Consider the following 27,975-nt stretch of genomic DNA (forward strand, 5'->3'; position numbering starts at 1 on the left):
ATAAGAGGCTGGAAGTTAACTTAGGGTTACCATATTTCAGCGAGCAAAAAAGAGGACAGGAGGAGCCCCGCCCTAGCCCCGCCCCTGCCCCTCCCACTTCCCGCCCCCCCTGACCTCCCAACCCTCCCCCCGTTCCTTGTCCCCTGACTACCCCCTCCTGGGACCCCTGCCCCTAACTGCCCCCCAGGACTATCTAAGCCTCCCTGCCTCTTGTCCCCTGACTGCCCCAACCTTTATCCACACCCCCACCCCCAGACAGACCCCTGGGACTCCCACACCCCATCCAACCACTCCCCACCCCCTGACAGCCCCCCCCAGAACTCCCAACCCATCTAAACCCCTCTGCTCCCTGTCCTCTGACTGCTCCGATCCCTCTCCGCACTCCTGCCCCCTGACAGCCCCCCCCAGAACTCCCAACCCATCTAAACCCCTCTGCTCCCTGTCCCCTGACTGCCCCCTCCTGGGACCCCTGCTCCTAACTGCCCTCCAGAACCCCACCCCCTACCTAAGACTCCCTGTTCCTTGTCCCCTAACTGCCCCCTCCTAAGACCCCCCCCCAACTGCCCACCAGGACCCTACCCCCTACCTGTACCCTGACTACCCAAAACTTTCTCCACTCCCCCCCAAAAGCCCCCCCCGTTTCTTGACTGCCCCCTCCAGAACCTCCCTGCCCCTTCTCCTGCCCCCCCTTACCCTGCTGCTCAGAACAGGGTGTTGGGCTCTGTGCGAGCCGGACACGTGGCTGAGCTCCCCAGCACAACAAAACCCGGTCCCTGGCCCTGCACAACAAAACCCGGTCCCTGTCCGGACCGGGTTGCAGGGGAGAGCTGCCCTTGTATCAGCACAAAGTGCTCTCGCTCCCGTTTTGCTACCCTGCATGGCAGAAACCGCTCCCAGTTGCAAAAGGGGAGGGCTGCACTTTGTGCTGAGACACTTGCTCAGAATGCAGGGCGGAGCTCCTCTCCAGCTGCTCCGGAGTCCAGCCCGGGACTTTCCTGCAGCCCTCCCAGCCGCTCGCTCTGCTGTGCCGAGGGAGGGGGAAATCCCGGACATTGTGAGTGCTTTACAAATTCCCCCCGGACGCTATTTTTAGCACAAAAAGGAGGACATGTCCGGGTAAATCCGGACGAATGGTAACCCTAAGTTAACTGAACGTTCATTACTTTGTAGCAGTCATATTCAGCCCTAGATCAGCTAGCCCCTCAGTGACATGCTGGGACATTCTGCTGCAGATGGTGGGCAGTGAGCATTAATATGATAGTTTGAATATAGCGCATATCTGTCAATCTCAAAGCACTTTATATTGGTCACTCATTATCCCCTTTGACAGATGGGGCAAGTGCGGCAGAGGGTGGTGAAGTGACTTGCCCATGGTCAGCCAGTGGTGGAGTAGGAACAAAACACAGTTCACTTCAGTGTCAGACCAGTGCCCTAGCCCCTAGGTCATACCGCCTTTCTTGTAGCCCCTCCCCACCAACTGAAACCATGGCCTGTAGGTCACTATCACGCATGGAACCTGGCCCTCTTCTCTCAATCAGCCAGACACCCCTTCTCTAGCACCTGCATTTGGTCTGTTCTATGCAGGTTCTCAGGCTGTGCTGGTCATTGTTGTATCCGAGGTGCTCAGAAATGTCCGGATTGCTGCTGGGAAATGTTAGCAGAACAGAAGTTTCTGGTGCCCATTTCCCTTCCTCTTAGTGTGTGTCTACACTGTGGCTGAGAGCAAGCCTCCCAACCTGGGCAGACAGACTCGTGCTAGGGGGGCCTGACCTAGCAGGCTAAAAATGTTAGTAAGGATGCTCCTGACCTGAGCAGTAAGAGCTCAGGTGGGCTCGAGATCCAGAGTGGCCATAGTGATATTTTTAATGCACTGCGTCAGCGCTGCTAGTGCAAGTCTCTCTACCTGGGCTGGGAGACTCATTCCCTGCTGCACTGTAGACAGACCCTTAAAGATCCCGGTTGGCCCAGCAAGCTTCAAGCTCTGAGATGGGCATGATGGCTCCCAGTGGCTGGAGGAGGCCAGTCATAGCCAGCGTGGGCTAGCTAGATGTGGAGGAAAGATGAACTGATACAGGGGGACCTGGCTGTTGTTGCTTCGCACAGCAGGGGACCCAATCTTGGGGCCCCTAGGTACTGCTGTGATATACAAAAAGAAGCTGAAATTCATAGAGCTTCCTTTTCCCTACGTTGGGGCTAGCTGACATACAGAAGAGTGGGGCCGGCCAAGCAAAATAGAATTATATTCATAAATCATTTTCAGCAAAGACTTGTTTGTCGTTTTGAGGACTTAAAAAAGGCACCCGATTTAGTGACCTCTCTGCTTATTATTCATGTTGCACTTACGTAGGGTTTTAAAATAATTGCTAAAAAGTAAGTATTTGTTTTGGGAAATATTTATTTTCAGAAATACAATGTAAGCCTCCTGGCATGCTGCTGGCTTAATACAGATATTCTTTGTAGGTTGGTACAGATGGCACAGGAAGTCGATAATGGTTGGTCACACATGGTTTTGTATGCTGTTCACTATAGCCAGCTCAAGATGAAACTACTCAGTTATTGCTTTCGTTATCAGGACATTGTACATCAGATTTCAGCCAGGAATACATACAGCTGAGTTATAAAGAACTGAGCTTTTTACTTATGATAACAAAAGTGCATAGAGACAATTAAACAGCTACTGAGGCCATATGGAAAACTTGGAAAAAAATAATCAGTTTGGAAACAATTCTGCGCTTGTAAGCTATGGCGTCCTATTTTACAAGAGTTAAATCAAAACTGAATGTGTAAATTATGCTCTAATTCAAGTTATGCTCTGGGAATTGTATCAGGGAAGTTCTCTGGTCTGTGTTACATAGGAGGTCATACTAGATGATCACGGTGGTTCATTCTGGCTTTTCAATCTGAATCTACAAGGCAACAGATACTTGCATAAAAACAGGTGGCAAAGTCCTGTCCCCAGATTATCAGTACATTGACATCAATAGGGTTACATGTTGGTAAATGGAAGCAGAATTTTTGAAAGAATCCAGCCGGTACTGCTGCTTATTCTCCATCTGACATCATGATCTTTTGTGACATCACAATAGTTTCCTAAGCAACGGCAAGGACCCAATCAGAGTTATAGAGTTGTAGGCCAGAAGGGACCACCAGATCATCCAGTCTGACCTCCTGTGTCTCACAGGCCATCAATACCACCCAATACCCTCACTCTAAGCCTGACAACTAAAATTAGACCCCAGTATTATAGCCCACATCCGGCACTTCTTACCCACACCAAACTGCCACCGAAGCCAATGGAAGTGGTGTCCAAGTAAAGAGTGCCAGTCTGGGTGCTGCCAGGTGGAGCCATAGGTGCTGGAACTAGGGGTGCTGCTCCACCTCCTGGCTTGAAGTGGTTTCCATCATATACAGGGTTTACAGTTTGGTTCAATGTCTCTCAGCACCCACACTATACAAATTGTTCCAGGACCCCTGGGTGCAGCAGATTAACTGTCTTTGAAACCAAGGCGATAGTCTCACCCTAACATCCTCACCAATAGGCCGAAGAGAAAACATTTCAAACAAATATTTTGCAGTGTTGAGATCAAATTAGGCCACAAGGCAGAAAAATGGGCTCCTTGCATCGGCTCCCTTTAGCTCATAAAAACCCAAAGCAGAGGGGACTTAATTCTCCATTTGCAGACAGATTTAGTTAATTGACTGAGAGCAAGCAATTCCAGAATATTGGATGGTTGGGGGATTTAGAGAATTCCACAGCCCTCCAAACTAAGGGAACAAGGGAGTAGAATTTAAAGCCCAAGGTCCTGTCACAGTGATTTGTCTGATGTATTCTCTAAGGAACTTTTATTTTTCAAGGGACTTTTTGTTAACCTGAGGGCAGATCCTGCCACTATTTTATGAAAGGTAGCAGAGCCCCTTGGCTTAAGGGGAAAAGCTAGTTGCTTCTAGTGGAGTGCATGATCTCCCTTGATTTTGCAATGAGACCATCATTATTAGAGAGGCAAGGTCGGCACGGTGTTTATTGGATTGCCTCACCTATCTTTGTTTCAGCGAGACCCTGGGACCAACATGGCTACTACACTGCAATCAGTCATTCTTGTTGCTCATACTGGCGTAGCGCCTAGAGCAGTGGTATCTAGCCAGAGGGCTGAACATTTTATTTCAAGAAGGTGAAGGAGCCACAATCAATACTTTGGGGCAGATTCTTTGCACTGCTCTGCTCCCTTTGAACCACCCCAGCATGGAAAGTGAGTGGAAACCACCCACAGGTCTCTTGTTGAGCGGTTCTCCTGGCATTGGGAAGTCTAGAGTGCATGAAGAACCTGCATAGCCAGCCCCTATATCTTCTTCTCCCCAGTGGGCATATTAGGGATGGATGGAAAGCATGATGTTAAAGCTAGCTGCATGCTCTGAGAGGATCCTATCAGACCTGACTTGCAATGGGCACGGCTGGTGGATCAGTGTGGATCCAGTTGCTAAGTCCACCTGTGGAGGAGGGGAGGACACAGTAGCCTCTGGGCTACTGTGACCCCCAAGGACTCCCCTGAGCACAGCCCATTGCACAGAGATAAGGATTTGGGTCTTTGCCTCCTCTTCAGCAGCTACAGTGTAGAGGAGAGAAGGTGGAGATGACCATTTCCAAAGTCCAAGTGTACAGAGAACAAGTGCAGGTTAGTATGGCATACGGTGGTGAGGAGGTTAGTCCAGCACTCTCTGGTTCCCAAAGATGGATTCAGTGACTCTTGCAAAGCTCCTATTTGTAGCGTTCTCACCTCTAACATTACCGTGACACCTCCAGCCCGCGCGGCTTTGAGCAGGAAGCAAACAATAAGCCATGGAGAGCAAGCGTGATGCAAAGCAAAGGCCAGTTTAACATTACGGCTCTTCTCACTCTGCAGTTGCACAGTGGCCTTGGAGCCCGACACATGGATACTTAAAAATAAGCACAAATGGCAGCAATAAGAACGAACAGGCCCATTATTTTAATGCACAGAGAGGAGACCAGGCAGGTGTCATTCTCAGAGTGGGTTTTCAGAGCCCGAGTTTTTGTGGCCTTTAAGATGCGTTGTCTCTGGGTCAGGATGCTCTTCCTAGCACCATCCCACTTCCCCGGTCCAGTCAGACGGAACTGGGCTGGTGTGCACGGGCCGAAGAGCACTTCCAGGGCCAGCTTCGGATCCGTCAGGAAGAGAAACAGCAGGTTGGGTTTCACACTCAATAGGGAGGCGAGTTCATCCACATGATCGATGTACTGCACCTGCAGGGTAATGTGCTGGCTCGGAATGTACCTTGGGACAAAGGAGAAAAGCCATATGGACCGGAATCGGTTTGAGGCTGAATGTTTACTCAGACATGTCTGAGACTACTAGGATGAGATCCAGCTCTGACCTTCCCCAGAGATAAAGATGTTGAGATCTGTGGGTTATTGAAAACTATGATCTACTACTTTAAATTTCAGGAGTCATTGGGGCATTTCCTGGTCCTGCTTGCAAGTAGGGAGTTCTGAGGGAAGTAAGTGATCAGAATTAGTCTGCAAAGAGCCAGACTAGAACAAGGTGGGTGAGTTGAGCCTCTCTGCCTTTGGGAGCAGCCTGCTTTGTCTCGCTCTGCTTTTGGGTTCATGTGTTATGGTCCTAGATTTTTTAAAATAAAGCTTTGTTACATTGCTACCTTCCAGCAAGAATATTTGATGTTCTTATCTAACTTCTCTGTGTGCTGTGAAACTTAACAAGATCCAGAACTGATTTGGCTCTTCTCTAGTTCCAATCAAAATAATCAAACAAACATTCTGCAAGCATCATCTTGCACCTGACTGGATGCATTATGGGCTTGATCCAAAGCCCACTGAAATTAATGGAACTATACACACACACTGACTTCAATGAGCTTTGGATCAAAACCTATACTACAGGAAATCTCAGTCAATGAGCCTTTACAGAGACATGTAGCTCATCAATCCTAAAAGACACCAACCAGCCACTTGTTTCAGTTGGTGAGCTCATGTACACTTGCCATGCTGTTCATCACTCTGTGTAGCTTCTCTGAGCAGGCATGGTATTAAACATGAATCCTTTGCAGGATCAGGTCCTAACTGACTATGCAATGGAAGCAGTGAAACTGACAGACATATCATGATGTGAAATGCAAAAACCGAAGAACAAACTAGTTTTCTCTCCTTTCTTTCAGCCACTGCTCTGAGGTGTTACATGTAAGAGTGGTTATAAATACATGGCTAGATATGTCATTTTCGAGTTAATTGGGTTCCTTTAATTGAAGACAATCAAATCCTTAGCAAAAACAGTACTAAACAGTTGAGTTACTTAGAACAACCAACTTCTAAACAAGTAGTCACTGATAGAGCAGGCATCTTCCAGCATACTTCACATAAGCAAGGCCTAATCTGTTATCCTTTCTAAAATAAACACATTGGTCCATACTTACACCTCCTGGAAAGGGTGAGACTCCATTGACCTTTAATTGCTTCTCAATTTACAGTTAAGGAGGCAAAATAGGACTGGCCCAGTTCACGTCTGGGCAGGACGCCTAAGTTGATACCCCTATTGTTGTGAAAAGTGCCATGTGATTTTAACAACTACAGATGGGCAGGACCTCAGCTTTACATCTCAGCCCAAATGTGGATGTCACAAAGCCATAATAACTTGTAAGCCATTAACTAAGTAACTAGCAAGAAAGACTAAACTGCCTACTCCTACTGCTGAGCATTTTCTTTTTAATGAGCTTGGTTATCTAATGTAGTTATGAGGAGGAGGGAAAAGCTACTTTGTTAAACCTCGGGACGCTTGCTTTTCCAGCCCACTGAATGGATAGGAGAAAGTGTTGCTTGTTTGAGAGTTGTGCAATAGCCGTATACAAGTGAATAGTAGGGCTGGCCGGAAAACAAAATTTCCTTCTTACGAAAAATAAATCAGAGCTTTTAACATTTGTTTGTGTTCTGCAATAGAATGAAAAACTAGTCCTTTCTACAGGTTTTACAAAAAAAATGAGAACTCTCATTCCCCACACAGAATAACCAGTAGCTCAGTGGTAAGAACACTTGCTTGGAATGTGGGAGATTCGGTTCAGATCTCTGGATGGAGAATAATACTGATGGGGAAACAATACCTCAGTGAAATGAATGAAAATGGTGAGGTATTTGCTGATTTTGTGGAATGAATGACCTGCTTGTTGGAGGAACTATTTTCCCTCTCCTTACTAGTCATAGGATAACTTGTTAAACAGATCTCATTACAGTTCCGTACAAATGGGGAAGAGCTTTAGAGGATGTTATAGCAGGCATGAGGCAGCAATGGGAATGGACCGTGCATCATTGATAGATAACTGGAGAATAAAAGTGACAAAAAAAGAGAACCAAACAGAGATGCCCACTTGTAACATCACTCATTTGAAACCGACGGCAGTACAAAGTTTAGATTTGTGCTAGCAAACAGATACTAGGCACTTGAAAATGAAGATGACGGAACAGTAGAAGGCAAATGGGAACATGTAAAGGAAACCTTCGCCAAAACCCAGGATTCAGGAAGAAACTCTACAATGAATCGCTGTCTGAGGAGATATGGCAGAAAATAAAAGAAAGATGTCAAATTAAACAAACTAAATCAAGCAAGAACAAGAATACAGAAACAGCAACTTTGGGAGGAATATGCCATGAAGAACAAAGAAATCAAAAAGAGTGCCAAGAAAGACAAACAAGATTTTAGAGACAAAATGGCAACAGTGGCACAAAATAACATGCAGACACTGTACGATATCACTAGACCAGTGGTTCTCAAACTTTTTTTCCACTGACCACTTGAAAATTGTTGAGGGTCTCGGCAGACCACTTAATGATCTTTCCAAATGTTTGTACCGTTAGCTAACTATTGTAAAACGCTTTGGATAAAAGTGCTATATAAAAAAACCTTAATAATAATTAATAAAAAATTAATAAAAATAATTTGTTCTACAAATAAAAGCACAAAACTCATATTTTAATATCAGTAGTCTTACCTTTCTAATGTGATGGATGTGCCCTCTCTCCCCTGCCACAGCAGCCCCCGAGCTGGGGCTGGGAAGGAGGGGGGGTTTCTCCCCCACCACAGCAGCCACAGAGCTGAGGCTGGGAAGGAGGGCCGTCTCTCCCAGGCAGCTACAGCCCTGGAGCTGGGGAGCTACAGCCCTGGAGCTGCCTCTTTCTCTAGCCGCTGCAGCCCTGCACATCTCAAATTCCCCCCACCTCCTCTTCTCACACCACTGCCCCATCCCACCTACCCCGTATTCCCCCTAAGGCCACCATCTTACCTTACATGTGCGTCTTCTCCAGGATCCAGGCATCTAATTAGTGGAGCCATGTCTGCGCGGCTCCACTAATTAGGTGGGTGGCCCTTCATAGTCTCGCGTGCAGCCTCCCAGGCACACACCTTAGACGGAACTATTCGTGGACCACCTGAATGGAGCTTGAAGACCACTGGTGGTCCACGGACCACAGTTTGAGAATCTCTGCACTAGACATTGTCAGTCAGAAAAACAGATACCAACTAACTAGTCCAAGACAGTGAGGGTAACTTAACCACAAACAGCAGAACAATTCAATATATGGAGGTGGTACTTAGGTGAATTACTGAATGGCGAGCCAGTGGTTAACCCCACAGATGTAGAGGAACATCTGAATTAGGACTTACCACTAGAATAGAATCATAGAATCATAGGACTGGAAGGGACCTTGAGCGGTCATATAGTCCACTCCCTTGCACTCATGGCAGGACTAAGTATTATCTAGACCATCCCTGACAGATGTTTATCTAACCTCCTCTTAAAAATCTCCCATGATGGAGATTCCACAACCTCCCTGGGCAATTTATTCCAGTGCTTAACTACCCTGACAATTAGGTTAGAAGTACAGACAGCAGACAATTGGTTAAAAAGTGGAAAGGCACTAGGTCCAGACAAAATCCCAGCAGGGGTCTTTAAGGCAGATTTAAAGAATACTCTAGACATTTTGATAGGCTCTTATAAAAGATATGGGAAGAAGAAAAATTACCAAATGAGTGGGAAAGTGATCATATAGTCAAGTTGCCAAAGAAAGGCGACCTCAGTCAGTCAAAAAACTGGAGAGACATTCAGCTGCTGTCCAACCCAAATAAATACTTACATACATTATCCAAGACAGACTAAAGAAAGCAATAGAATCAGGGCTATGACAACAGGCAGGGTTCGGACAGGAGAAATCACGCATAGATCGAATAGTAATCCTATGGCTCATCATACAACTGTTGATTGAATGGTAGTCACCACTCTACGTGAGTTTAATAGATTTCCAAAAAGTCCTTGACACAGTGGACAGAACATCTTTGAGAAGTTGCTATGCCACTATGGAGTCCCCCAGCAAATTGTGAATATCAGTGCTTCTATGAAAATACGACATGTCAGGTAATATACAACAGCAAATTGGCCAAGCCATTCAAAGTAACTGCCAGCATTAGACAAGGATGTCTTATGTCACCCATGATCTTGCTACTGATAACAGATTGGGTAGTAAGAAAGAAAACAGAACCACCAATGGATACACTATGGACTTTCTCCTAGAACCTACAAGACCTCAATTTTTGCAGGCAATATCAACCTGTGATCCCATGTCCACAGAGATATGTAAGCTTAAACACATGCTCTTCGGCCTATGTGTAGTTAGTAGGACTGAAAATCAACACAGAGAAAATGAAAATCACAAGAATCAACACACAACAGAAATGGCACTTTCTGGGATTGAGAGGGGATGTCTGACACTTCATGTATCTTGGCAGCATTGTACGCAAAACAGGTGGAACAGATAAGGACATTAAACCATTAACCTAAAACAGCAAAAGCCAGTCATGCCTTCGCAACTCTAAAGCCGATCTGAAGAAATAGAAACCTTGCCCTCTGAACTAAACTCTGAATATCTAACACCACTGTAAAGCCTGTCTTAGTGCATTGTGCTGAAACTTGGAGACTTATCACGACCCTACTAGCTAAATTCCAAATATTTATAAACAGCTGCCTTGAACAAATCCTTAATATCAGATGGCCAGAAAAAAATTAACAAATGAAGAGCTTTGGAGGAGGTGAAACAGAGACTGATAGGACAGAAAATTATGTTACAAAATGGAGCTAGTTAGGACACATATGGGGAAAGGACTGAATAAAATAACAAGATAGGCACTGGACTGAGATCTCCAGACAAGAAGCAAAGAGATATCCAATAGCAACTTGGAAACACACAACAGGAGCAGAACTGAAAGTCATTAAAATGACAGAGGAAGACACTAAGACTGCAGAAGGAGATTGCCAAAGATGGAAGGCAGTGGTGAAGGCCCTATGTTCCGCATGGAATAAAGAGATTATGGTAAGCCATGTTCAACTCCCTGTTCCAAATCAGACAGGGCAGGTGTTTGAATCTGAGTCTCCTGCATCTCAGGTTAGGAGATCACAGGGCTATTGGCTATCCTGGGCTCTCTTCACTGTAAGTGCCATCCTGGAGCTGAGAAAACTTCCTGATGAACTTTTCATTGAAACTGCTACATTTTGGTGAAGTTTCAGTTTTGATTAATCTGAATTTTCCAATGAAAATCTGTTTTGTCGAAATATTTCTGGTCAACTCTAGTAAATAGTCAGTTAATAGGTGAGGTGCCACTAGGTGGCGCTCAAGAATATGTAGCATAGCTCTTTTGTTTTGTAGGCTCAATAAAACATACTGAGCACTGGAAATGGCTTCCTCCGTACATCTCTGTATATCAGCACTTAACGCTTAACAGATTGGGCCTGATTTTCTTCTCATTTTCTTTGGTGTGAATCAGGAGTAACGCCATTGAGGTCAATGGACTGACATTGGAGTAAAAGCAGCATAAGCAAGATGAGAATCAGGCTCTAAACCTCTATCAACCAGTCTCTGGGCCCTGAGTCCTCAGAAGATTAACATACGCCACCACAGCATATCCAAATTTCCTTCCTGGGGGCACACAGAAGTAGAGATCTGGGTATCTTCCTCCTCCTCCTTTTTTTCCTAGTGTATGACCAAGCTGAAGCAAATTTTTATTTGTTTGGCACTTGATAGCTAATAATAGCACCAGTCAGTCATGGGCAATACAAAACCCAAATTCTGACACTGTGCGGAAGTTGTAGGGATTCTGCACGGGTGCTGGAAAAGAGCAGCACTAGTGAGAGACACACAATACGCCTGGGCAGGTCCATCTGTAGGGACTGAACCAGGGAACCTAAACCAAAAGGCTCTACTACTTGAATCAAAGGACCGCATGCCTTAGCTTGTAGGTAGGAAGAAACTCAAAACCTCTTTAGACAGTCCAGCCACTAGGGGGAGGCAGAGATACACGGATGCATTACACAAAGAAGCAACGGTTGCCTTGGTCCCCACTGCTCACCATGATCAACATTTTATCATTCTATATAATAGTCTCCTACCGTTTCTCATTCTCCTTTATCTTCTTGGCAATGTCGGCCATCATGTCATCTAGTGAAGGTAACTTAAGCAGACCTGAGAAAGCAGAATATTTTGCGTTTAGACAGGGTGATTCTTTCTGGATCTCCAAGCATTTTACAACCTCTGATAAGGGACACTTCACAACACCATTGTGTCTATTTTTACTTGCCCTTTACAGATGGGTAAGATGAAGTGGAGAACAGTTAAGTGACTTTCTCAAGGTCACACATTGAAGCAGTGGCACAGTTGTCCTTAAACTGAGCTTCCTATAACCTGAACAGGGAGATGAACCAGAGATTCCATGGTGTTGACTAGGAACCATGCTATTGCTCATCTATTTTATATGCTCAGCTACTAGGGTGATGGGTGGAAGCACAAAAATATAAACAAGACAGACAGGTGGAGCTGGGGAAAAAAGCCAGGGATCCTGACTTCCACTGTACTGCTCTGCTCACAAGACCACACTTCCCTTCTAATAGGGCACCACTGAACAAGAAACCTTCCCTCACTTCACAAAACTGGGAAACTTTTTGTTTGTTCCCTTCTTTTTGCCACATAGTTCAGCTCACGTGCATCATCTGCTTTATAATGCGGTTCCTTTGTTAAGTTTTGAAACAGCCAATGCAGGGGCAGATGGCAAGTGGCTTATCTTTGCCCTGTTTGGGAGCTGCTGAGACCCTAGCGATCCTGCGTCAGTTGCTTTAGCAGAGTGCACAAATCCCCAGGGTATAAAAACAGCATGGCTGTGCCTCCTCTTGCCCCTGTTGTACTCAGAGCCTGCCAGGATAGTAGCTTAGCTACCGCCCCATCTTCCTATCCAGTTCAGATGGTTCTCCTAGGCTAGAGAGTGGCCTAAGTATATGGCTTGTAGCTGGTATTTATTAAGCTGACGTGATATATCCAGATTGCTTGAATCTCAACTTTAAATAAAATAAGTTTCTAACCCTTGTGACTGTCGTAATCCGAATATAACCAGTGCAGCGATATCTGCAGCCAGCCTGAAACAATGACTCAGAGGGGTAAACTCCCCTGTTAATCACCTTGTCATGCCAGCTGTAAAACCCAACGATGACCCTTCAAAGTCAACATTAACTATTGCATGGCCACTCATTTGAGAAAATGGAAGGGGCAAAAGGCAGTGAGAAGCCAAGCAGGGTGGGAATTGAGATTCGCTCCAGGAAAGGACATGCAGAGGGAAGAACAGAAGGGAGACATGAAAGGGAGAGAAATAGCTAATGGAGGATGAGGCAGGAAGAGAAACAAGGAGCAGGAGTAGCTGTGGCCTACCAGGAAGTAGATTGACGGATGAACATGGCAATAAGGCACTGAGCATATAACTGAACATTAAGTCGTAAGTAAAGGCTATATTTACCCCTCACTGGTATCTGTAACAACAACAGTCACTCTTACGCAGCACTTTTCATCGTTACATTTTGCAAAGGGGGAAACTTCGCCCCAGAGAGATGAAATGATGTGCCCCAGGTCACTGACAGGGATGGGATAGAACCCAGCATTCCTGAGTCCCCGGCCTCCACTCTAGCCACTAGGCCACACTGCCTCTCTTGATTTGATACCCTGGCCCATGGGGAACTATCAAGCATGGATTTCAGCCTTCTCCTTCAAATCAGCCTCGCACCCCTGCTTAGCTCTTGTATTAGGTCTATGCCAGTCTATATAGTTCTCAGACTGGGCTCGTCACCGTAAGTATGGGAGATGCTGAGAAATGTATGGAATGCTGCTGGGAAGTGTTAGCAGAGTGGCAAGTGGAGTACCTCTGGTGCTCATTTTTCTTACCCTTAAAGACCCTGGTGGCCCAGCGAGCTTGAAGCTCCGCAATGGGCATGATGGCCCCCAGTGGCTGGAGGAGGCCGATGATAGCCAGCGTCGGCTTCTCCAGGTGTGGAGGGAAGACAAACTTATACAGAGGGACACGGTTGTTGTTGACTCTGAGGACGTTCTCCTCCAAGAAGGGGAAGGAGAAGTTGTATCCTGTGGCAAAGAGCACGACATCGATGTTCTCCTCCCGGCTCCCATCCACAAAAATCACAGCCGTGTCGGTGAACTCCTTCACGTTGGGCTTCATCAGCACCCGGCCAGAAACGATGGCGTTGGGCAGGTCGTCCCCCACGATCGGGTACTTGCTGAGAAACCTGTAAGGTCAGGAAGGAGGAGAGAACTGAGCGTGAATAGTCTGTGCTGGGTTAGAACGGTGGAGACTCAAGAGAAGGTACGATTGCAGTGTGAGTAGCTATACCTGTCCTAGCTTTAATCTAGTGGTATGTCTATGCTGTAGTTGAGATGTGTGACTGCAGCACATGTAGAGATACCTGAGCTAGCTTTGCTGCAGCAAGCTCAAAGCTCACTAATGTAATAATACCGGGGATAGCTTCAGCAATGCGGGGTAACGGTACGGGCAACCTGCTCAAGTATGTACCTGGGGTCATGGGGTGGGGATTGTACTCAGAAGACTAACTCCTTCACTGCCCTACTGCCATGGCAACATTGCTATTGCTGCCTGTCCTTTTGCCACATTCTTCCCTTCCATTGCTTGCGATGATCTAGCTAGAGCAAAGCTAGCTCAGATCTGCCCGCCTGAGCTGCAATCACACCTCCCAATGGCAGTGTAGACATAGCATGAGTAACAATAGCAGTGAAAGCAGGGTGGCACAGGATTGCATCCTTACTTACCTCGGATGCTTACTCAGGTTGCTAGCCAGCCTGTCCTGAAGCCTTTTCTGCCATATCTTCACTACCGTTGTTACACCTGCCTGCTAGATTAAAGCCAGTGTGGGTATGCCTACCTGGGCTATAGCCACATCTGCGCTTTCAGTGTAGGCATTTGCTAAGGCTAAAATGGTCAAAGATACCTAGATTTATTAGGCACCCTGTCGCAGGGGGCAGCTGTCCCTGAGCACCGTCTGCTGGTTGACCATTTTAGCACAGAAAGCACACATGTGTAAGTTTATTTACTAGTCTTCCATATAACTGTCCACAATCTTCAAGCAAACCTTAATGTCCCACTTCTCTGCACCAAGTTCTTCAGGGACTCAACTCCCTCTTCCTGGGCAAAGACCCGCATTGCTCCTTTGCCAGTGAAAGTCAACTAAAATGATAGCTCCTATCCCAGGGTAATCGCAGTCTTTCCCAGTCCTTATCTGCCCCTCCTTGGCGCTACCTTCTTTCCAACAGGTTCCAAGCAGCTTCCTCCTGCTACTTCCGGTTCTTTATTTCTGGAGACACAAGCCATGGGCCACTCCCAGGAGCCTGGCCTTGCCCCAGGGCCTATCCTAGCCCCTTTCTGGAGCTGCCCATTTGCCGCATTCTTCCCCTCCCTGCAGCTTTCTTCTTGCTCTTAACTCCGGCGTCACCCTGCCCCTCATTAGGGCCCAGCCTCAGTTGTCAGGGGAGTGGACCCACTTCACTTACAAGGGCTGGCCACCCTGTGCCAAGGGGGTAGAGTGCCTAACCCCCCTGGGGGGCTTCTCTGCCCAAGTTCTTGTAGACATGATAGTTGTCTAGTGCTTAGTCAGGGCCGGCTCCAGGCACCAGCCAAGCAAGCTGGTGCTTGGGGCGGCAGCTTGTAGGAAGCGGCATTCTGCCCAATCCTAGGGCGGCACGGACGCTTTTGTTGTTGTTGTTGTTGTTCCGCTCCGGCTACCCTGTAGGGGGCAGCAGCATGGAGGACGGGAGCGCCCTGCAGCAAGCCCGGCAGGGCAGCCCGCGTCCTTCCCTCCCAGCTGACTGGAGTGGTGCGGAGCCCTCCCGGCAGGGGGCACGGCAGAAGGGCCCCTCTGAAGCCCTGGCCGCCCCCCTTCTCGCTCTCCCCCCCATTCCCTCCCCTCCCCCCACTAGCTGGGGCACATCTGCAGGGCAGGGAGTCCCCCTGCACCCTGGCTCCGGCCACGCTGCAGGGTTTTGGTTTTTTTTTTTGCTTGGCTGTTCTGGCTGCCGTGTTTTTTTTTTGTTTTTTGTTTTTTGTTTTTTTGCTTGGGGCGGCCAGAAAGCCAGAGCTGGCCCTGTGCTTAGTGCAGGGAATTTAGAGAGAGGACGCCTGATTTCTGCTCCTGGCTTGACCAGTGACCTTGGGCAAGCAACTTAAAAGTCCGTGAGGACGGACTTGAGTTCAGTCCTGGATCTCGAGTCTGTGAGCATTACCGTCCTGGGCTGTGGATCTCCACCCTGTGGGCATCATTTTACCAGCCTCTGAAATGGGAACATCACCACTCACTTCCCTCACAGGAGGTTTGTGAGGCCTCATTCAACCACGCCCAGTACAAGTCCAAGACACTATGCACATGCTCACATGACCAGTCCCTCCCACTGCTGAGGCGACACTCTATTTTTAGCATGGTAATTTGACCAGAGCTAGTGCGGGTACATCTACTTGAGCTGGGAATTACCTCCCCAGCTTGAAGTGCAAAGTCACATGTTACAGTGTCACCAGCTCTCATGATTTTATTGCAAGTCTCATGATATTAGAGGTTTTTCTACAAGCCCCAGCTGCAGGAGTTAAGTGATCAGGCGGGAACCTCAGTTTTCCTTAAGAAAAAGTACGTCTCTAGCCCTCATGGTTGTGAGGAAAAGCTGGAAAACATGACCCAACTGCATCCTAAAGCCTAAAATTCCATTGACTTTCAGTGAGACTTTGGCTCTAAAGTGCCTAAATCATTTTTGAAAATAGGACTTAAGAAACTAAGTTACTTAGGATTTTTGGAAAAATGTACCCATAAAATGCCCATGACTGAGAAGTTTCAGAGTAACAGCCGTGTTAGTCTGTATCCGCAAAAAGAAGAACAGGAGTACTTGTGGCACCTTAGAGACTAACAAATTTATTAGAGCATAAGCTTTCGTGGACTACAGCCCACTTCTTCGGATGCATATAGAATGGAACATATAATGAGGAGATATATATACACACATACAGAGAGCATAAACAGGTGGGAGTTGTCTTACCAACTCTGAGAGGCCAATTAATTAAGAGAAAAAAAACTTTTGAAGTGATAATCAAGCTAGCCGAGTACAGACAGTGTGATAAGAAGTGTGAGAGTACTTACAAGGGGAGATAGAGTCAACGTTTGTAATGGCTCAGCCATTCCCAGTCCTTATTCAAACCGGAGTTGATTGTGTGATATAGACACAATCAACTCCGGTTTGAATAAGGACTGGGAATGGCTGAGCCATTACAAACGTTGACTCTGTCTCCCCTTGTAAGTACTCTCACACTTCTTATCACACTGTCTGTACTCGGCTAGCTTGATTATCACTTCAAAAGTTTTTTTTCTCTTAATTAATTGGCCTCTCAGAGTTGGTAAGACAACTCCCACCTGTTTATGCTCTCTGTATGTGTGTATATATATCTCCTCATTATATGTTCCATTCTATATGCATCCGAAGAAGTGGGCTGTAGTCCACGAAAGCTTATGCTCTAATAAATTTGTTAGTCTCTAAGGTGCCACAAGTACTCCTGTTCTTCTTTTCATGACTGAGAGAGTCCTGAAATAGAGGTGTTACCTGAATTTAGGTTTCAGTCCATAGTTTTCATGGTTAAACCTGGCATTCAGCTTGTTCTCCCCCCAGCGGTTCATCAGGTACAAAGGGATGATGTGGCGCAGCATATTTTTAAAGCGTGTGAAATGTACCACGTCGAGGGGGAAGCCGTTGTCAGAGACGCGATTCACCACCCAGGCGCCCGTCCTGGTGCTGAGAAATACCTGCCAGAAGAGATGCAGAAATACAACAGGTCAGGGCTTTTGCTCTTTGTTCTGTGCCTGTACCTGTCCGCTTGCGAGGTGCAGGCTACTTGGGGTTAGTTTAATTGCTAAGCAAGTAGTATCATTTGGGGATATCATGGTGGGATGGCTTGGCCTCTCTTTGTAGGTGAATAAAAATGAATATGTTTTACATAAAAAAAGACAAAATGGATCCAATCCTACAATCCTTCCTCAGGCAAAAATCCCACTGAATTAATTTATCATCATCATTTGTATTCCAGTGCTGCCTTGGGGCCCAACTCAAGGATCTGGGCTCTCTTGCACGAGGTACTGTACAAACAAAGGTGATGAAGACAGTTTTCACTCCAGAGAGCTTGCAGTTTAGAACGAGGACAACACATGACCAGTGAATGAAAGAGACATGTGGAAAGGGGGGGAGGTGGGATAAGGTAACAGTAAGATGAACAGGTTTTGCATATCAGACGGTAATTTCTGCTTGCCACTTGCTAAGGGAAAACTCTCGTTGAGATGGCTAAATAAAGATTAGGAAACTGCAGGATTGGGGCCCATTTTAAAAGACTAAGGACAAAATTCTTCTCAGATTCACCCAGTAATTCTCACCATGGATTTCCTACAAAATGAGGGTGAGCAGAGCAGCAGAGAAGAGATCTGCTGAGTTGACCCAACAGTAGAAGTTTGCCCCAATTTGTTACTCCCCCTTTTAAGTGTGGCTGTAACTAAATCAGCTTTCCCAGATAAATGTTTAGCAATTCCTTAGGATCTATGCTTCCCCTTCCCAGTCTGGGGGAACCCCAGTGAATGTCTGTGGTAGTTCTGGGAATCAAACAAGTGGACAATAAGCCATGCTGAATATCTGAAATCACTTCAGTTTAAGACACTGCCCCTTTTCTTTTATTTACAGCTTCCTGGACACAAATTGCATTCCAAAGACCTTAAGAGGTCATTTGGTATCCTACAGTGATGGTCCAAAACACTGCCTCTTACAGTAGGCCCTGATCCGAAGTTCATTGAAATCAGTGGGAGCCTTTCCACTGACTTCAATGGGACCCAGATTGGGTCCAAGCTGTGTTACGCTGTAAAGTGACTTTAAGGCTAAGATGTATTTGTAAAGTAAGATCAGTTACAATTTCTGCCTTCTTACCATTTGCATGGCAGTGGGTCCATACTGAGTTGCATGCACTGTTAGCATGGGGCTGGGATGGGCACACGTGGTGTACATCAGGAATAAATTTAGCTCTACAGCTTGCAATTATATTATTGGGCCATTACTGCCAGTACTGTCCTTACATGCTGCAAGATGAAGACTCAGTGTGAATGGAACTTGTGCAGTCATATCAGAAAAATCTTCAGCAGAGACTTGGATAAGAACAAGTCTTATTCATACCCAGAAGCTAAATAAAACAACTCAGCACCATCCAACCTCTGAGGCTGAAATTGCTGGAAGGTGATAGCCAACAATACCTGTTTGGTTGTGTGACTGAGATCCAAACTAATATCTACTCCAGAATTTCCCAAGCCAACCACAACCATTCTCTTGTCCCGAAATTCTTCTGGATACTTGTATTCCCGGCTGTGCATTATTTTTCCTTTAAACTTCTCTACACCTGCAAGGGGAGAAGAAACCAGAAGGTGAAAACTCAGCCAGGAAGTCATTATATAAAAAGGAGCACTTCTACACCTGGCCAAGATGCATCTCCAGTGCCTGGAGACGGTGTGAGACAGTCCATGGAGAGGCTCTGGATAAGGGAATATCTCCATGCAGGACAACAGTGTCTGTAGGGTCACTACGAAGGTGTGTGTATGATTTTTAGATTCACACACAGCAGGTCTACATGCCCTGAGAGAGGAGAGCATCAGGCCATAACCAAAACTCCTCTCAGACCTAACTATATCTGGATGTTGCCCAGAGATCTGGGCGCCCAAAACTGTGCTTCTGGTTCAAAGGCTTGGAATCCATTCCACCCCTCCGCCCCCAGCTCCCTCGGCTTCCAGGAGCAGAGCCCTTCTAACTGGATGTTGCTTTTGGGTTAAGGACTCAAAGATTTTTGCCCTCAGCACAAAATGGGACAAGACCTAGGGAAGGACAATATACATGAGCAGGGTGTGCTTCTGCTGACCCTGCCTCCCCCTATAGTTTGACTAGGCTCAAAATGAGGTGAAGATTTCTAACCATCTGAAGAGTGAAGTTCTGGAACAGCCTCCCAAGGGGAGCAATGGAGGCAAAAAACCTAACTGGCTTCAAGACTGAGCTTGATAAGTATATGGAGGGGATGATATGATGAGACAGCTTACAATGACATCTGGCCCATTGGTGACTGCCGGTAGCAAAAATCCCCAACTGCTGGAGATGGGACACTAGATGGGGAGGACTCTGAGTTACTACAGAGAATTCTTTCCCAGGTATCTTCCTGGCGGGTCTTGCCCACATGCTCAGGGTCTAACTAATCACCATATTTGAGGTCGGGATTGACAGAGACCCTGGGGGGGGGCTCACCTTCCTCTGCAGTGTGGGGCATGGGTCACTTGCAGGTTTAAACTAGTGTAAATGGTGAATTCTCTGTAACTTGAAGTCTTTACGTCATGATTTGAGGGCTTCAGTAACTCAGCCAGAGGCTAGGGGTCTATTACAGGAGTGGGTGGGTGAGGTTTTGTAGCCTGAAATGTGCAAGAGGTCAAACTAGAAGATTATGAATTCCTTTGAAAAGATTCACAAGCTCTAGGGCTGCATAGCCACCCTTAATAGCCCCCTTATCTGAACCGCTCCAGTCTGTTCATTCCCAGTTAGAGCGGGTCACATCCCAATCACCAAGAGACTTGATACTTAGTATCCCACTGACCTGGGAAGCATTCCAGGGGTAAGTAAGGATCTATGTGGTGGCCAGTGCAAACCAAAATGGCATCGAAGATGGCCGAATTCTGCTTCCCGTCTGTCTCTGTGACAACATCCCACTGGCCAGTGGTGGAAAAATCGGAGCGTTTTCTTATACTGAGCACGCTTGTCTAGAAGAAAAGCAGACAACCCCTTACTTTTACTTGGCTTTATTTTGTTCCTCTATTCATGCTGAAGTATGCGGTATGAGAAAGCCAAGAAGCCACACACCCAAAGCCAGTCAGGCAAAGGAGAACTGTCTGAATGACAGCTTATGCAGGCGTAGCAGGAGGCATGGAGAAAAGTACAGGGAAACCAGTATACATACTAATATATCAGGAACCAGCCATCACAGTTTTGGGGTAACTGCACCTTTGACACCCTCCTTCACAGTCTGCTCCAGGAATACCCCATGTCACCTCCCTCTGGGCAGAAACCCGTGTTCTTCCTTCTGACCATGAACTTTAGGCTACAGCCCGTCTGCACTTCCCTGTGTTTCTCTCAGCAGGTCTGACTAAAGTCCAGCCCTTGCGCTTTGCTCCCTCTCCACGGGCTATGACCAGCATATGCAGGCAGTTACCAGTAACCGGATAGCTCTTTCAAAGCAGAGTACATTTATTTTAGGATATAAACATTACAGAGTACATATAAAATAACTAAAAGAGCCTAAATGCATATTTAAGCTTGCCAGTTTCTCCATCAGTCCTGGCAGATTCCAGTCCTTCCTATGGGTTTGGTCCCCCCCTTGTACATCAGGTCACATCCGTTTGCTGGATTAAAATAAAGGCTTGTCTATCAAGTCAATCTGGCCCTCTATATCCCAAGCTCTGACTCCTGGCTCTCTTGAGCCTGACTCGAACCAGTGTATGAAAACCATCCAAGCGACTAGTTCTTTGCTGGAGCTATTTACAGCTCCTGGGACTTCATAATTACCCGCCCCCTCCTTGATTCTAGTTCCTGGCCAGATGACAATCCTTGGCTCACAGAGATCTAGATAACATATACAGATAATATTCGGGAAGTTAATACCACAGTCCCCCGATACTGCACATGGTTGTAAATATCTGTCTGAGGGTAAGGACAATGTGAGTAATTCAGGACATCAAAGCTAACCACTTGCTCTTGAGGAATAACATCTGTATTCCCTGTCATAAGGTAATATTTAGTGTTTGTTCTGTAACTGTAAATCACCAGACAGGAGAGAACTATTAATGAGACTGAAATACAAGTTTCCAACAGGAGGTATTATGAGCTGCCCATCAAATGAAGACCCATCCACACCAGACAAACCATTGTGCAACATCAGAGGACAAAAGACTGTGTTAATTACTCTCCCCAATGAAGAGATGTGCAATTGAATTCTTCCCAACAGTTGAATTTGCAACTCAAAACAGAAGAGGGAAGGAATAAAAAGCCCTAACAAGGAGGAATTGTATCTTTTATGCTTCTTGGACTCTGAAGGGCAAGGATTACTACGCATGAGCAAAAGATCCCCAGGCCTGGGTTAGCCCTAATGGACATATCAAGCTTGTTTATCATAAAAGCTTCTATTACTTTTTGAAACTTAAGATTGGAACTCATTTGTGTGTCTATGTTTACCTACTTTAACCTTGTAAATAACTATTTCCTTTTCCTCGTTAATAAATCTTTAGATAGTTTATTATAGGATTGGCTACAAATGTTGGCTTTGGTGTGAGATCGAAGGTGCAACTGATCTGGGGTAAGTGACTGATCCAGGGAGTTACCTGAATATTGTTGTGATTTTTGATGGAAGGTAAAAGGCAAGCTTGCTGAGGTGGCAAGATAGATCGGAGTACCCAAGAGGACTGTCTGTGGCTCTATGTTAAGACTGTTGAAATGCCTGAGGAGTTTACACTTGATACATGGTTGATGAAATCTAAGTATAGAACTCACAGCCAGTTTGGGGTTTGTGCCCTGCTACTTAACAATTGCTCTGAGGTTGGTACTCATGCTCATGAACCACTGCAGGACAACTTAACAGAGGAGCAGGACAGGAAAATCTTTTTGAGTAGCTCTAGATTTGCTATCTATTGCTACTATCAAGCCTTCCAGGAGAGCTGATGTAATTCAGCTTTGCTGGAATATCACCACGCAAGACACTGTTTGGTGACCATGTCACATAATGTCATGTGTGATAATATCGCAGCATCCCATGTAATGTTATCAAATTTATTGGATTAGGGGGAGCAGTTAGCCCACAGAGCTGCAGTTGACTTCCATACCTCCAAAGAGATGTCATTTCTTTCATACCTTAAAGTGTATGTATTGGAGAAGATCAAAATGCTTGGTGTACATTCTGAAGTAGTCCATGACTTTGCTGTTGTGCATATAGTTGGGGTAGTCCTCTGGGATGGGGAAATCGCTGTAACCCATCATTTCCTTGGAAGTGTTAATGGTCACAGATTTATAAATACTGGCTTTCCAATCCGTATCACACTCCTGCAGGAAACAACCAAACCAGGACAAGATTTTCAAATAATTAATCCAGAGGCAATACAAAAAGGTTCACCGTTCAAGTTTGCTTGACATAAAAACATCCCAAAGTTGGGATGCTTAACTCAACCTCATTCATGAGTCTGAAAATCTAGGCTGGAAATTTTATGAGGACAGACATGCTTACACCATTTCACCACTTCCAATTCCAGACCCAGCTGGAACCCAGAAGGGAAGAAACAATGCAAAAAAGAACGAGCAAACATTTCTAAACCTGTCTGGCTCGGATGTGATTTGTGTAATGTTTTAAAGGGAATGGGAGTTTTGGTTCAATGGATGCTGTTCACCTTTTGCTGTGAATACTACCCTCGGAAATGGAGTGAAACCTGAAGATTTCAGTCAAGATTGTGGACATTATATTTTTACAACAGAGGGAAAAATTGGAGTCATTGGCAGAATTTGTCAATAGCTGAACAGGAATTTATGTCATCCCCCCCTTATATATGAATTCTGAAAACTCCTTATATCATTCTTGACAACAAAAAAAAACCTCCTCTCAAGCCAATCTTATAGACGTAGTACTCAATAGGACTGAAACCACTGCAGGTGAAGGTCAGGAATTTTCAAGTTCACATGTATCCTGTGGGATTTGAAATTCCCCATCAAAACTATGCCTTCCTGAAAGTAAAGAGCAATATTGCTCACTACAGGTTCCAGTTGATAAATACTAAATATTCCAAACAATTTGGTTGTGCTACATTATTGTCTCAGAAATCTTATTCAATCAGGTGGTATCTACTATATTTCACAAACTATACTTACAATGATCACCTTCAGAATAAAATCAAGACAGATGTTTTGTTTTAGCTAGAGTTTTCTAGATTGTAAAAGACATTTGCAGCTCTCCAAAGCACAGGAAAACAGAGAAAGGGACCATTACTTAGTAGAAATCAATATATCTGGATATAAACAACATGCCTAGTTATTGTTCATGTTTTAAGAGGTGAACTGATCTCCATGTTTGGAGCTGAGAAGCAATGTCCCCTGGGGCATACTGACAGCACATGGATACTGGCAATTTTCACTTTCATTCAAGGATCTCAGTGTTTCATGACCATTACAAAATAAAACCTCATATCACTCCTGGAAGGTCGGGAAATATTATCCTAATTGTTAAAGAGGAGTACAAAAGAATAGTACAAGCATGAAGGGACAAAATCAAAAAAGGCACAAAAGGAGTTACATATAGCAAGTGACATAAAAGGCAATAAGAAGAGATTCTTTAAATACACTAGGAGCAAGAGAAAGATGAAGGAAAATGTAGATTCTCTACTTAGGGCTTGTCTATACTTACATGCTGGTTCGGCGACAGGCAATCGAACTTCTGGGTTCAATTTATCGCGTCTTGTCTGGACGTGATAAATCGAACCCAGAAGTGCTCGCCGTCGACTCCAGTAATCCTGCTCGGCGAGAGGAGTACGCGGAGTCGACGGGGGAGCCTGCCACGGTAAGTTCGAACTAAGGTACATCGACTTCAGCTACGTTATTCACGTAGCTGAAGTTGCATACCTTAGTTCGAATTGGGGGGTTAGTGTAGACCAGGCCTTAGTGGGGAAAGATTGCTAATAATTGATGACATCAAAATGGTTGAGGAGTTCAATGCCTATTTTGGTTCAGTCTTTGCTAAAAAGGTTAATGGTGACCAGATATTCAAAACAATTATCATCATCAAGGGGGAAGGAATGCAAGTCGAAACAGGGAAAGAACAGGTTAAAGAATATTTCAATAAAGTTGCATGTTGTCTAGTCAGCAGGGCCTAATGGAATTCATTCAAGGGTACTTAAGGAACTAGCTGAAGCAATCTCAGAATCATTAGCAATTATCTTTGAGAAACTCATGGAGGACCAGTCAGGTCCCAGAGGGCTGGAGAAGGGCAAACTTAATACCTATCTTTAAAAAGGGAAACAAAGAGGACCTTGGGAATTACAGACTGGTCAGCCTATCTTTGATATCAAGAAAGATAGTGGAACAAATGTTTAAACAATCAATTTGTAAGCATCTAGAGGACAATAGGGTTTTAAGGAAAAGCCAGCATGGATATGTCAAGAACAAATCATACCAAACCAACTTAATTTTTGTCTTTAACATGATTACTGGCTTAGCAGATAGGGGGCAAGCATAGACATGATAGATCTTGATTTTAGTAAGGCTTTTGACTCAGTCCCACATGACATTCTCATAAGCAACCTAGGGAAATGTGATCAAAATTAAATTGCTATGAAGTGGGTTCTCAATTGGTTGAAAGACCACACTCAAAGAGAAGTTATCAATGGTGTGCTGTCAAACTAGGAGGGCTATCTAGTGGGATCTTTCAGGGGTCAGTCCTGGCTCTGGTATTATTCAATATTTTCATTAATGACTTGAATAACAAAGTGGATAGCATGCTTATAAAATTTGCAGATGTCACCAAACTGGGAGGAGTGAAAGCACTGTGAAGGACATGAGTAGAATTCAACACGATCTTGACAAATTGGAGAATTGGTCTGAAATTAACAAGCTGAAATTCAATAAAGACATTTACAAGGTACTTCTTTAGGAAGGAAATACCAAATGCCCAACTACAAAGTGGAGAATAACTGGCTAGGTGGTAATACTGCTGAAAAGGATCTAGGGTTCACAAATTGAATATGAGTCAACAATGTGATGCAGCTGTAAAAAAAAATTAATATTCTGGGATGTATTAACAGGAGTGCCATAAGTAAGAAATGAGAGGTAATTGTCTTACTGTACTTGGGATTGGTGAGGCCTCAGTTGGAGTAGTGTGTCCAATTCTGGGCACCACATGTTAGGAAAAATATGCCCAAATGGAAGAGAATCCAGAGGAGAGGAAACAAAAATGATCACTGGTTTAGAAAACCTGACCTATGAGGAAAGATTTAAAAAACTGGACATGTTTAGTCTTGAGAAAAGACGACTGAGCGGGGAACCTAATAACAGCCTTCAAATATGTTAGGGGCTGTTATAAAGAAGACACGGAGCAATTGTTCTCCATGTCCACTGAAGGTCGGACAAGTTGTAATGGACTTAGATCTGCTGCAAGAGAAATTTAGGTTAGATAGTAGGAAAAGCTTTCTAACTATAAGGGTACTTAAGCACTGGAATAGGCTTTCAATGGAGGTTGTGGAATCCCCACCATTGGAAGTTTTAAAGAAAGTGTTGGACAAACACCTGTTGGGGACGGTCTAGGTTTACTTGATCCTGCCTCAGCAAAAGGGGCTGGACTTGACGAGCTCTTAAGGTCCCTTCCAACCCAACATTTCTATGATTCTATGATTGTAAGTGGTGGGAAAACAAAGGAAAAGCATGATCACACAGGAAATGTGTGGGACAGCAGGGATCAAAACTCCAACATCCTGACTCCCATGCCTATGCTCTAGCCACATGACCCTCTTAGGTTAATGCCAATAGGGTATGCTTTAGAGTTTGCTGGAAAGTGCTTTTTCTCCTCCCTACCCCCCATGACATTTTCACAACAAATCATTTAGTGAATGTGATAGGATGAAGCGCCTAGAGAGCAAGGAGTGAGGAAAAGAGCTGATTCGCTGGATGGGCTGTCAATCACCCAGAGAGACCGGCAGGGACTTGCCATTGCCTGCAAAGGATTCTGGGTGGTGAAGCCCTCTATAAAATTCCCTGTCTTCCAGCTGGGAGTCAGAGTTGCAGGGGGAAGTGTCATCTGGAGGATGTTGGGCCTGCTGGAGTTATGTTATGGAAGTTATTCCTGGTTGGTGCTCCCCGCCCCGCCCTTTTTAATTTAAAATCAACCTTGATATTTTTTAAATCCCTCTGAACTCCATCTCACTGCTTCATCCTTGCTGTTGATCACCACCACAGTCAAAACCCCAATTTAAAACCATATTAATAGAAAATGTTTGACCAGCCCTAGTAGGCATACCTTACTCAATTCACTTCCCATAATGGCATGATTCTTGGGCATTGGTGGATCTCACTTATCCTTAGAATCCTCTCTTCCCTCCTCCATTTATGATATTAAAAAGGTATATGCAGAGAAAAATCATGCAGCAAGCAGTCTCCTTTGTATGGGAAGCCCACTCTGATTTGAGGAACAACACTGCTGTGTGTATCGCCGCATGGAGAATAGGCATTTTCCAATGCAGTCAGCAATCTCTCTGCTCATTTCTATTTGAGAAGGGACATGTCTGGTTGTGCAGGAGGAACTGGAGTATTCGGAACCCCTTGGCTTACTATGCTGTCTATAATGCAAGACCCTGGAGACAGACTCAACTTACCTGGAACCGCCACAGTCCCCCAATGTCTTCACTTCTCTCAAAGCATGTTGGCTGGAGTCCTTCATCTAAACAGCATTTAAGGGCTGTTAGGCCACTGGCCCCTGCTCCAATAACTGCGACTCTTTTTGCCATAGCCTTCTGTGTTGGGGAGGGTAAAGCAGAGTCAATCCACCCCTGAGTAGTTCAACCTCTATTCTTATCATCCAAGCCCACTGCCTTACCTGAGTTTGCCAATGGGGGGCTGTAGCAACAATAGGCTTTTCAGGACTTCAGTCAAATATTTTAATTAATATTTAATTAAAGTCCCTTTAATTAAGGTTGTTTTTACCTCATCGCCATTTGAGCAGAGAAAACCAATTTGGGGTGGTTTTATAACTTTTATTCAAGAGCAAAAACAGCTAACACATTTTTTATGCTTCCCTGAAGTACTAAACAACATGAAAATTAGATTGAAATTACCATGTTCAATCTGGTATTTAGCTGTGACTCTCTGAGCACCTTTTCCAGACCTGAAGTAGAGCTCAGTGTAGCTTGAAAGGTTGTCTCTCTCAGCCAACAGAAGTTGGTCCAATAACGGATATTACCTCACCCACCTTGTCTCTCTAATATAAATCAAGCTAGCCAATTTAAGGAGTTAACAATAATACAAACAAGTGGTTAACTAAAGGGAGAATAATAGGAAAACAGCAATTGGTCAAACCATTGCATGAGTACGATCAGTAACCAAACGACAAAGTTAACATACACCAGTGATTGAAATAGCTTACCTGGTCTTTCTATCTCTGTGCAGTTTACTTAGCAATCTATACTTTCCCTTGTTGGAAAAATATCAGTTAAGGTTTGGAGCTTTCCATATCATGAAAAGTCATCCCAGAGTCTGTGGCAAGGTTTGCTTTGAAACTAGGGCAGGGGTTCTCGGGACAAATTTTTTGGTGGCCTCAGAGTGCAGCCCGCAACCCTTGCTGGTGGCAGTTCTCACACTTTTTTCCTAAAATACTTAATTAGCTTTAAGAAAAACAAATAAATATACACATCCAAATCATTGTCATTTATTTATTGCTAGCTAGTAAATCTGCTGTAAAAAGCGATATTAACACACATAAAAGTATCACTTTTCACCGAAGACTTACTCAGCCCCGG

At 45.1% G+C, this 27,975-nt stretch overlaps 2 protein-coding genes across 3 annotated transcripts in view; one reads left to right on the forward strand and one right to left on the reverse strand.

The window, feature by feature from the left end:
• Positions 1 to 21,404, forward strand: part of LOC128841570 (flavin-containing monooxygenase 3-like) — a 45,935-nt gene extending 24,531 nt beyond the window's left edge. Inside the window, exon 4 of one of the 2 annotated variants that reach the window (XM_054036710.1) lies at positions 21,266 to 21,404. In XM_054036710.1, the coding sequence (XP_053892685.1) occupies positions 21,266 to 21,283 (18 nt within the window). In that variant the 3' untranslated portion in view covers positions 21,284 to 21,404. The remainder of the gene's footprint in view (positions 1 to 21,265) is intronic. The other variant, XM_054036712.1, reaches the window with a different exon arrangement.
• On the reverse strand, positions 686 to 27,926 carry LOC128841571 (flavin-containing monooxygenase 5-like). Its single transcript, XM_054036714.1, has 8 exons — positions 26,836 to 27,926; positions 22,343 to 22,531; positions 20,040 to 20,202; positions 18,664 to 18,806; positions 16,982 to 17,181; positions 13,265 to 13,620; positions 11,452 to 11,524; positions 686 to 5,288 (listed from the first exon to the last, which is right to left on the reverse strand). Exons 1-8 carry the CDS (start codon positions 26,965 to 26,967, stop codon positions 4,934 to 4,936), a joined length of 1,611 nt encoding a protein of 536 aa, XP_053892689.1. The 5' UTR covers positions 26,968 to 27,926; the 3' UTR covers positions 686 to 4,933.
• Positions 27,927 to 27,975: the final 49 nt, after the last annotated feature.

The sequence above is a fragment of the Malaclemys terrapin genome, chromosome 8 (assembly GCF_027887155.1).
Source record: "Malaclemys terrapin pileata isolate rMalTer1 chromosome 8, rMalTer1.hap1, whole genome shotgun sequence".
In the NCBI taxonomy this organism is placed as follows: domain Eukaryota; kingdom Metazoa; phylum Chordata; order Testudines; family Emydidae; genus Malaclemys; species Malaclemys terrapin.

Bases quoted from the DNA above. Each gene is read 5' to 3' on its own strand.
- LOC128841571 (XM_054036714.1), bottom strand. From the start codon at position 26,967: ATGGCAAAAAGAGTCGCAGTTATTGGAGCAGGGGCCAGTGGCCTAACA. The intron at 17,182-18,663 runs GTATTGTTGGCT...CTCTTCTGGCAG, and splicing joins TCAGTCACACAACCAAACAG to GTATTTCTCAGCACCAGGAC. The intron at 11,525-13,264 runs GTAAGAAAAATG...CTGCTTTCTCAG, and splicing joins GGCCACCAGGGTCTTTAAGG to GTCTGCTTAAGTTACCTTCA.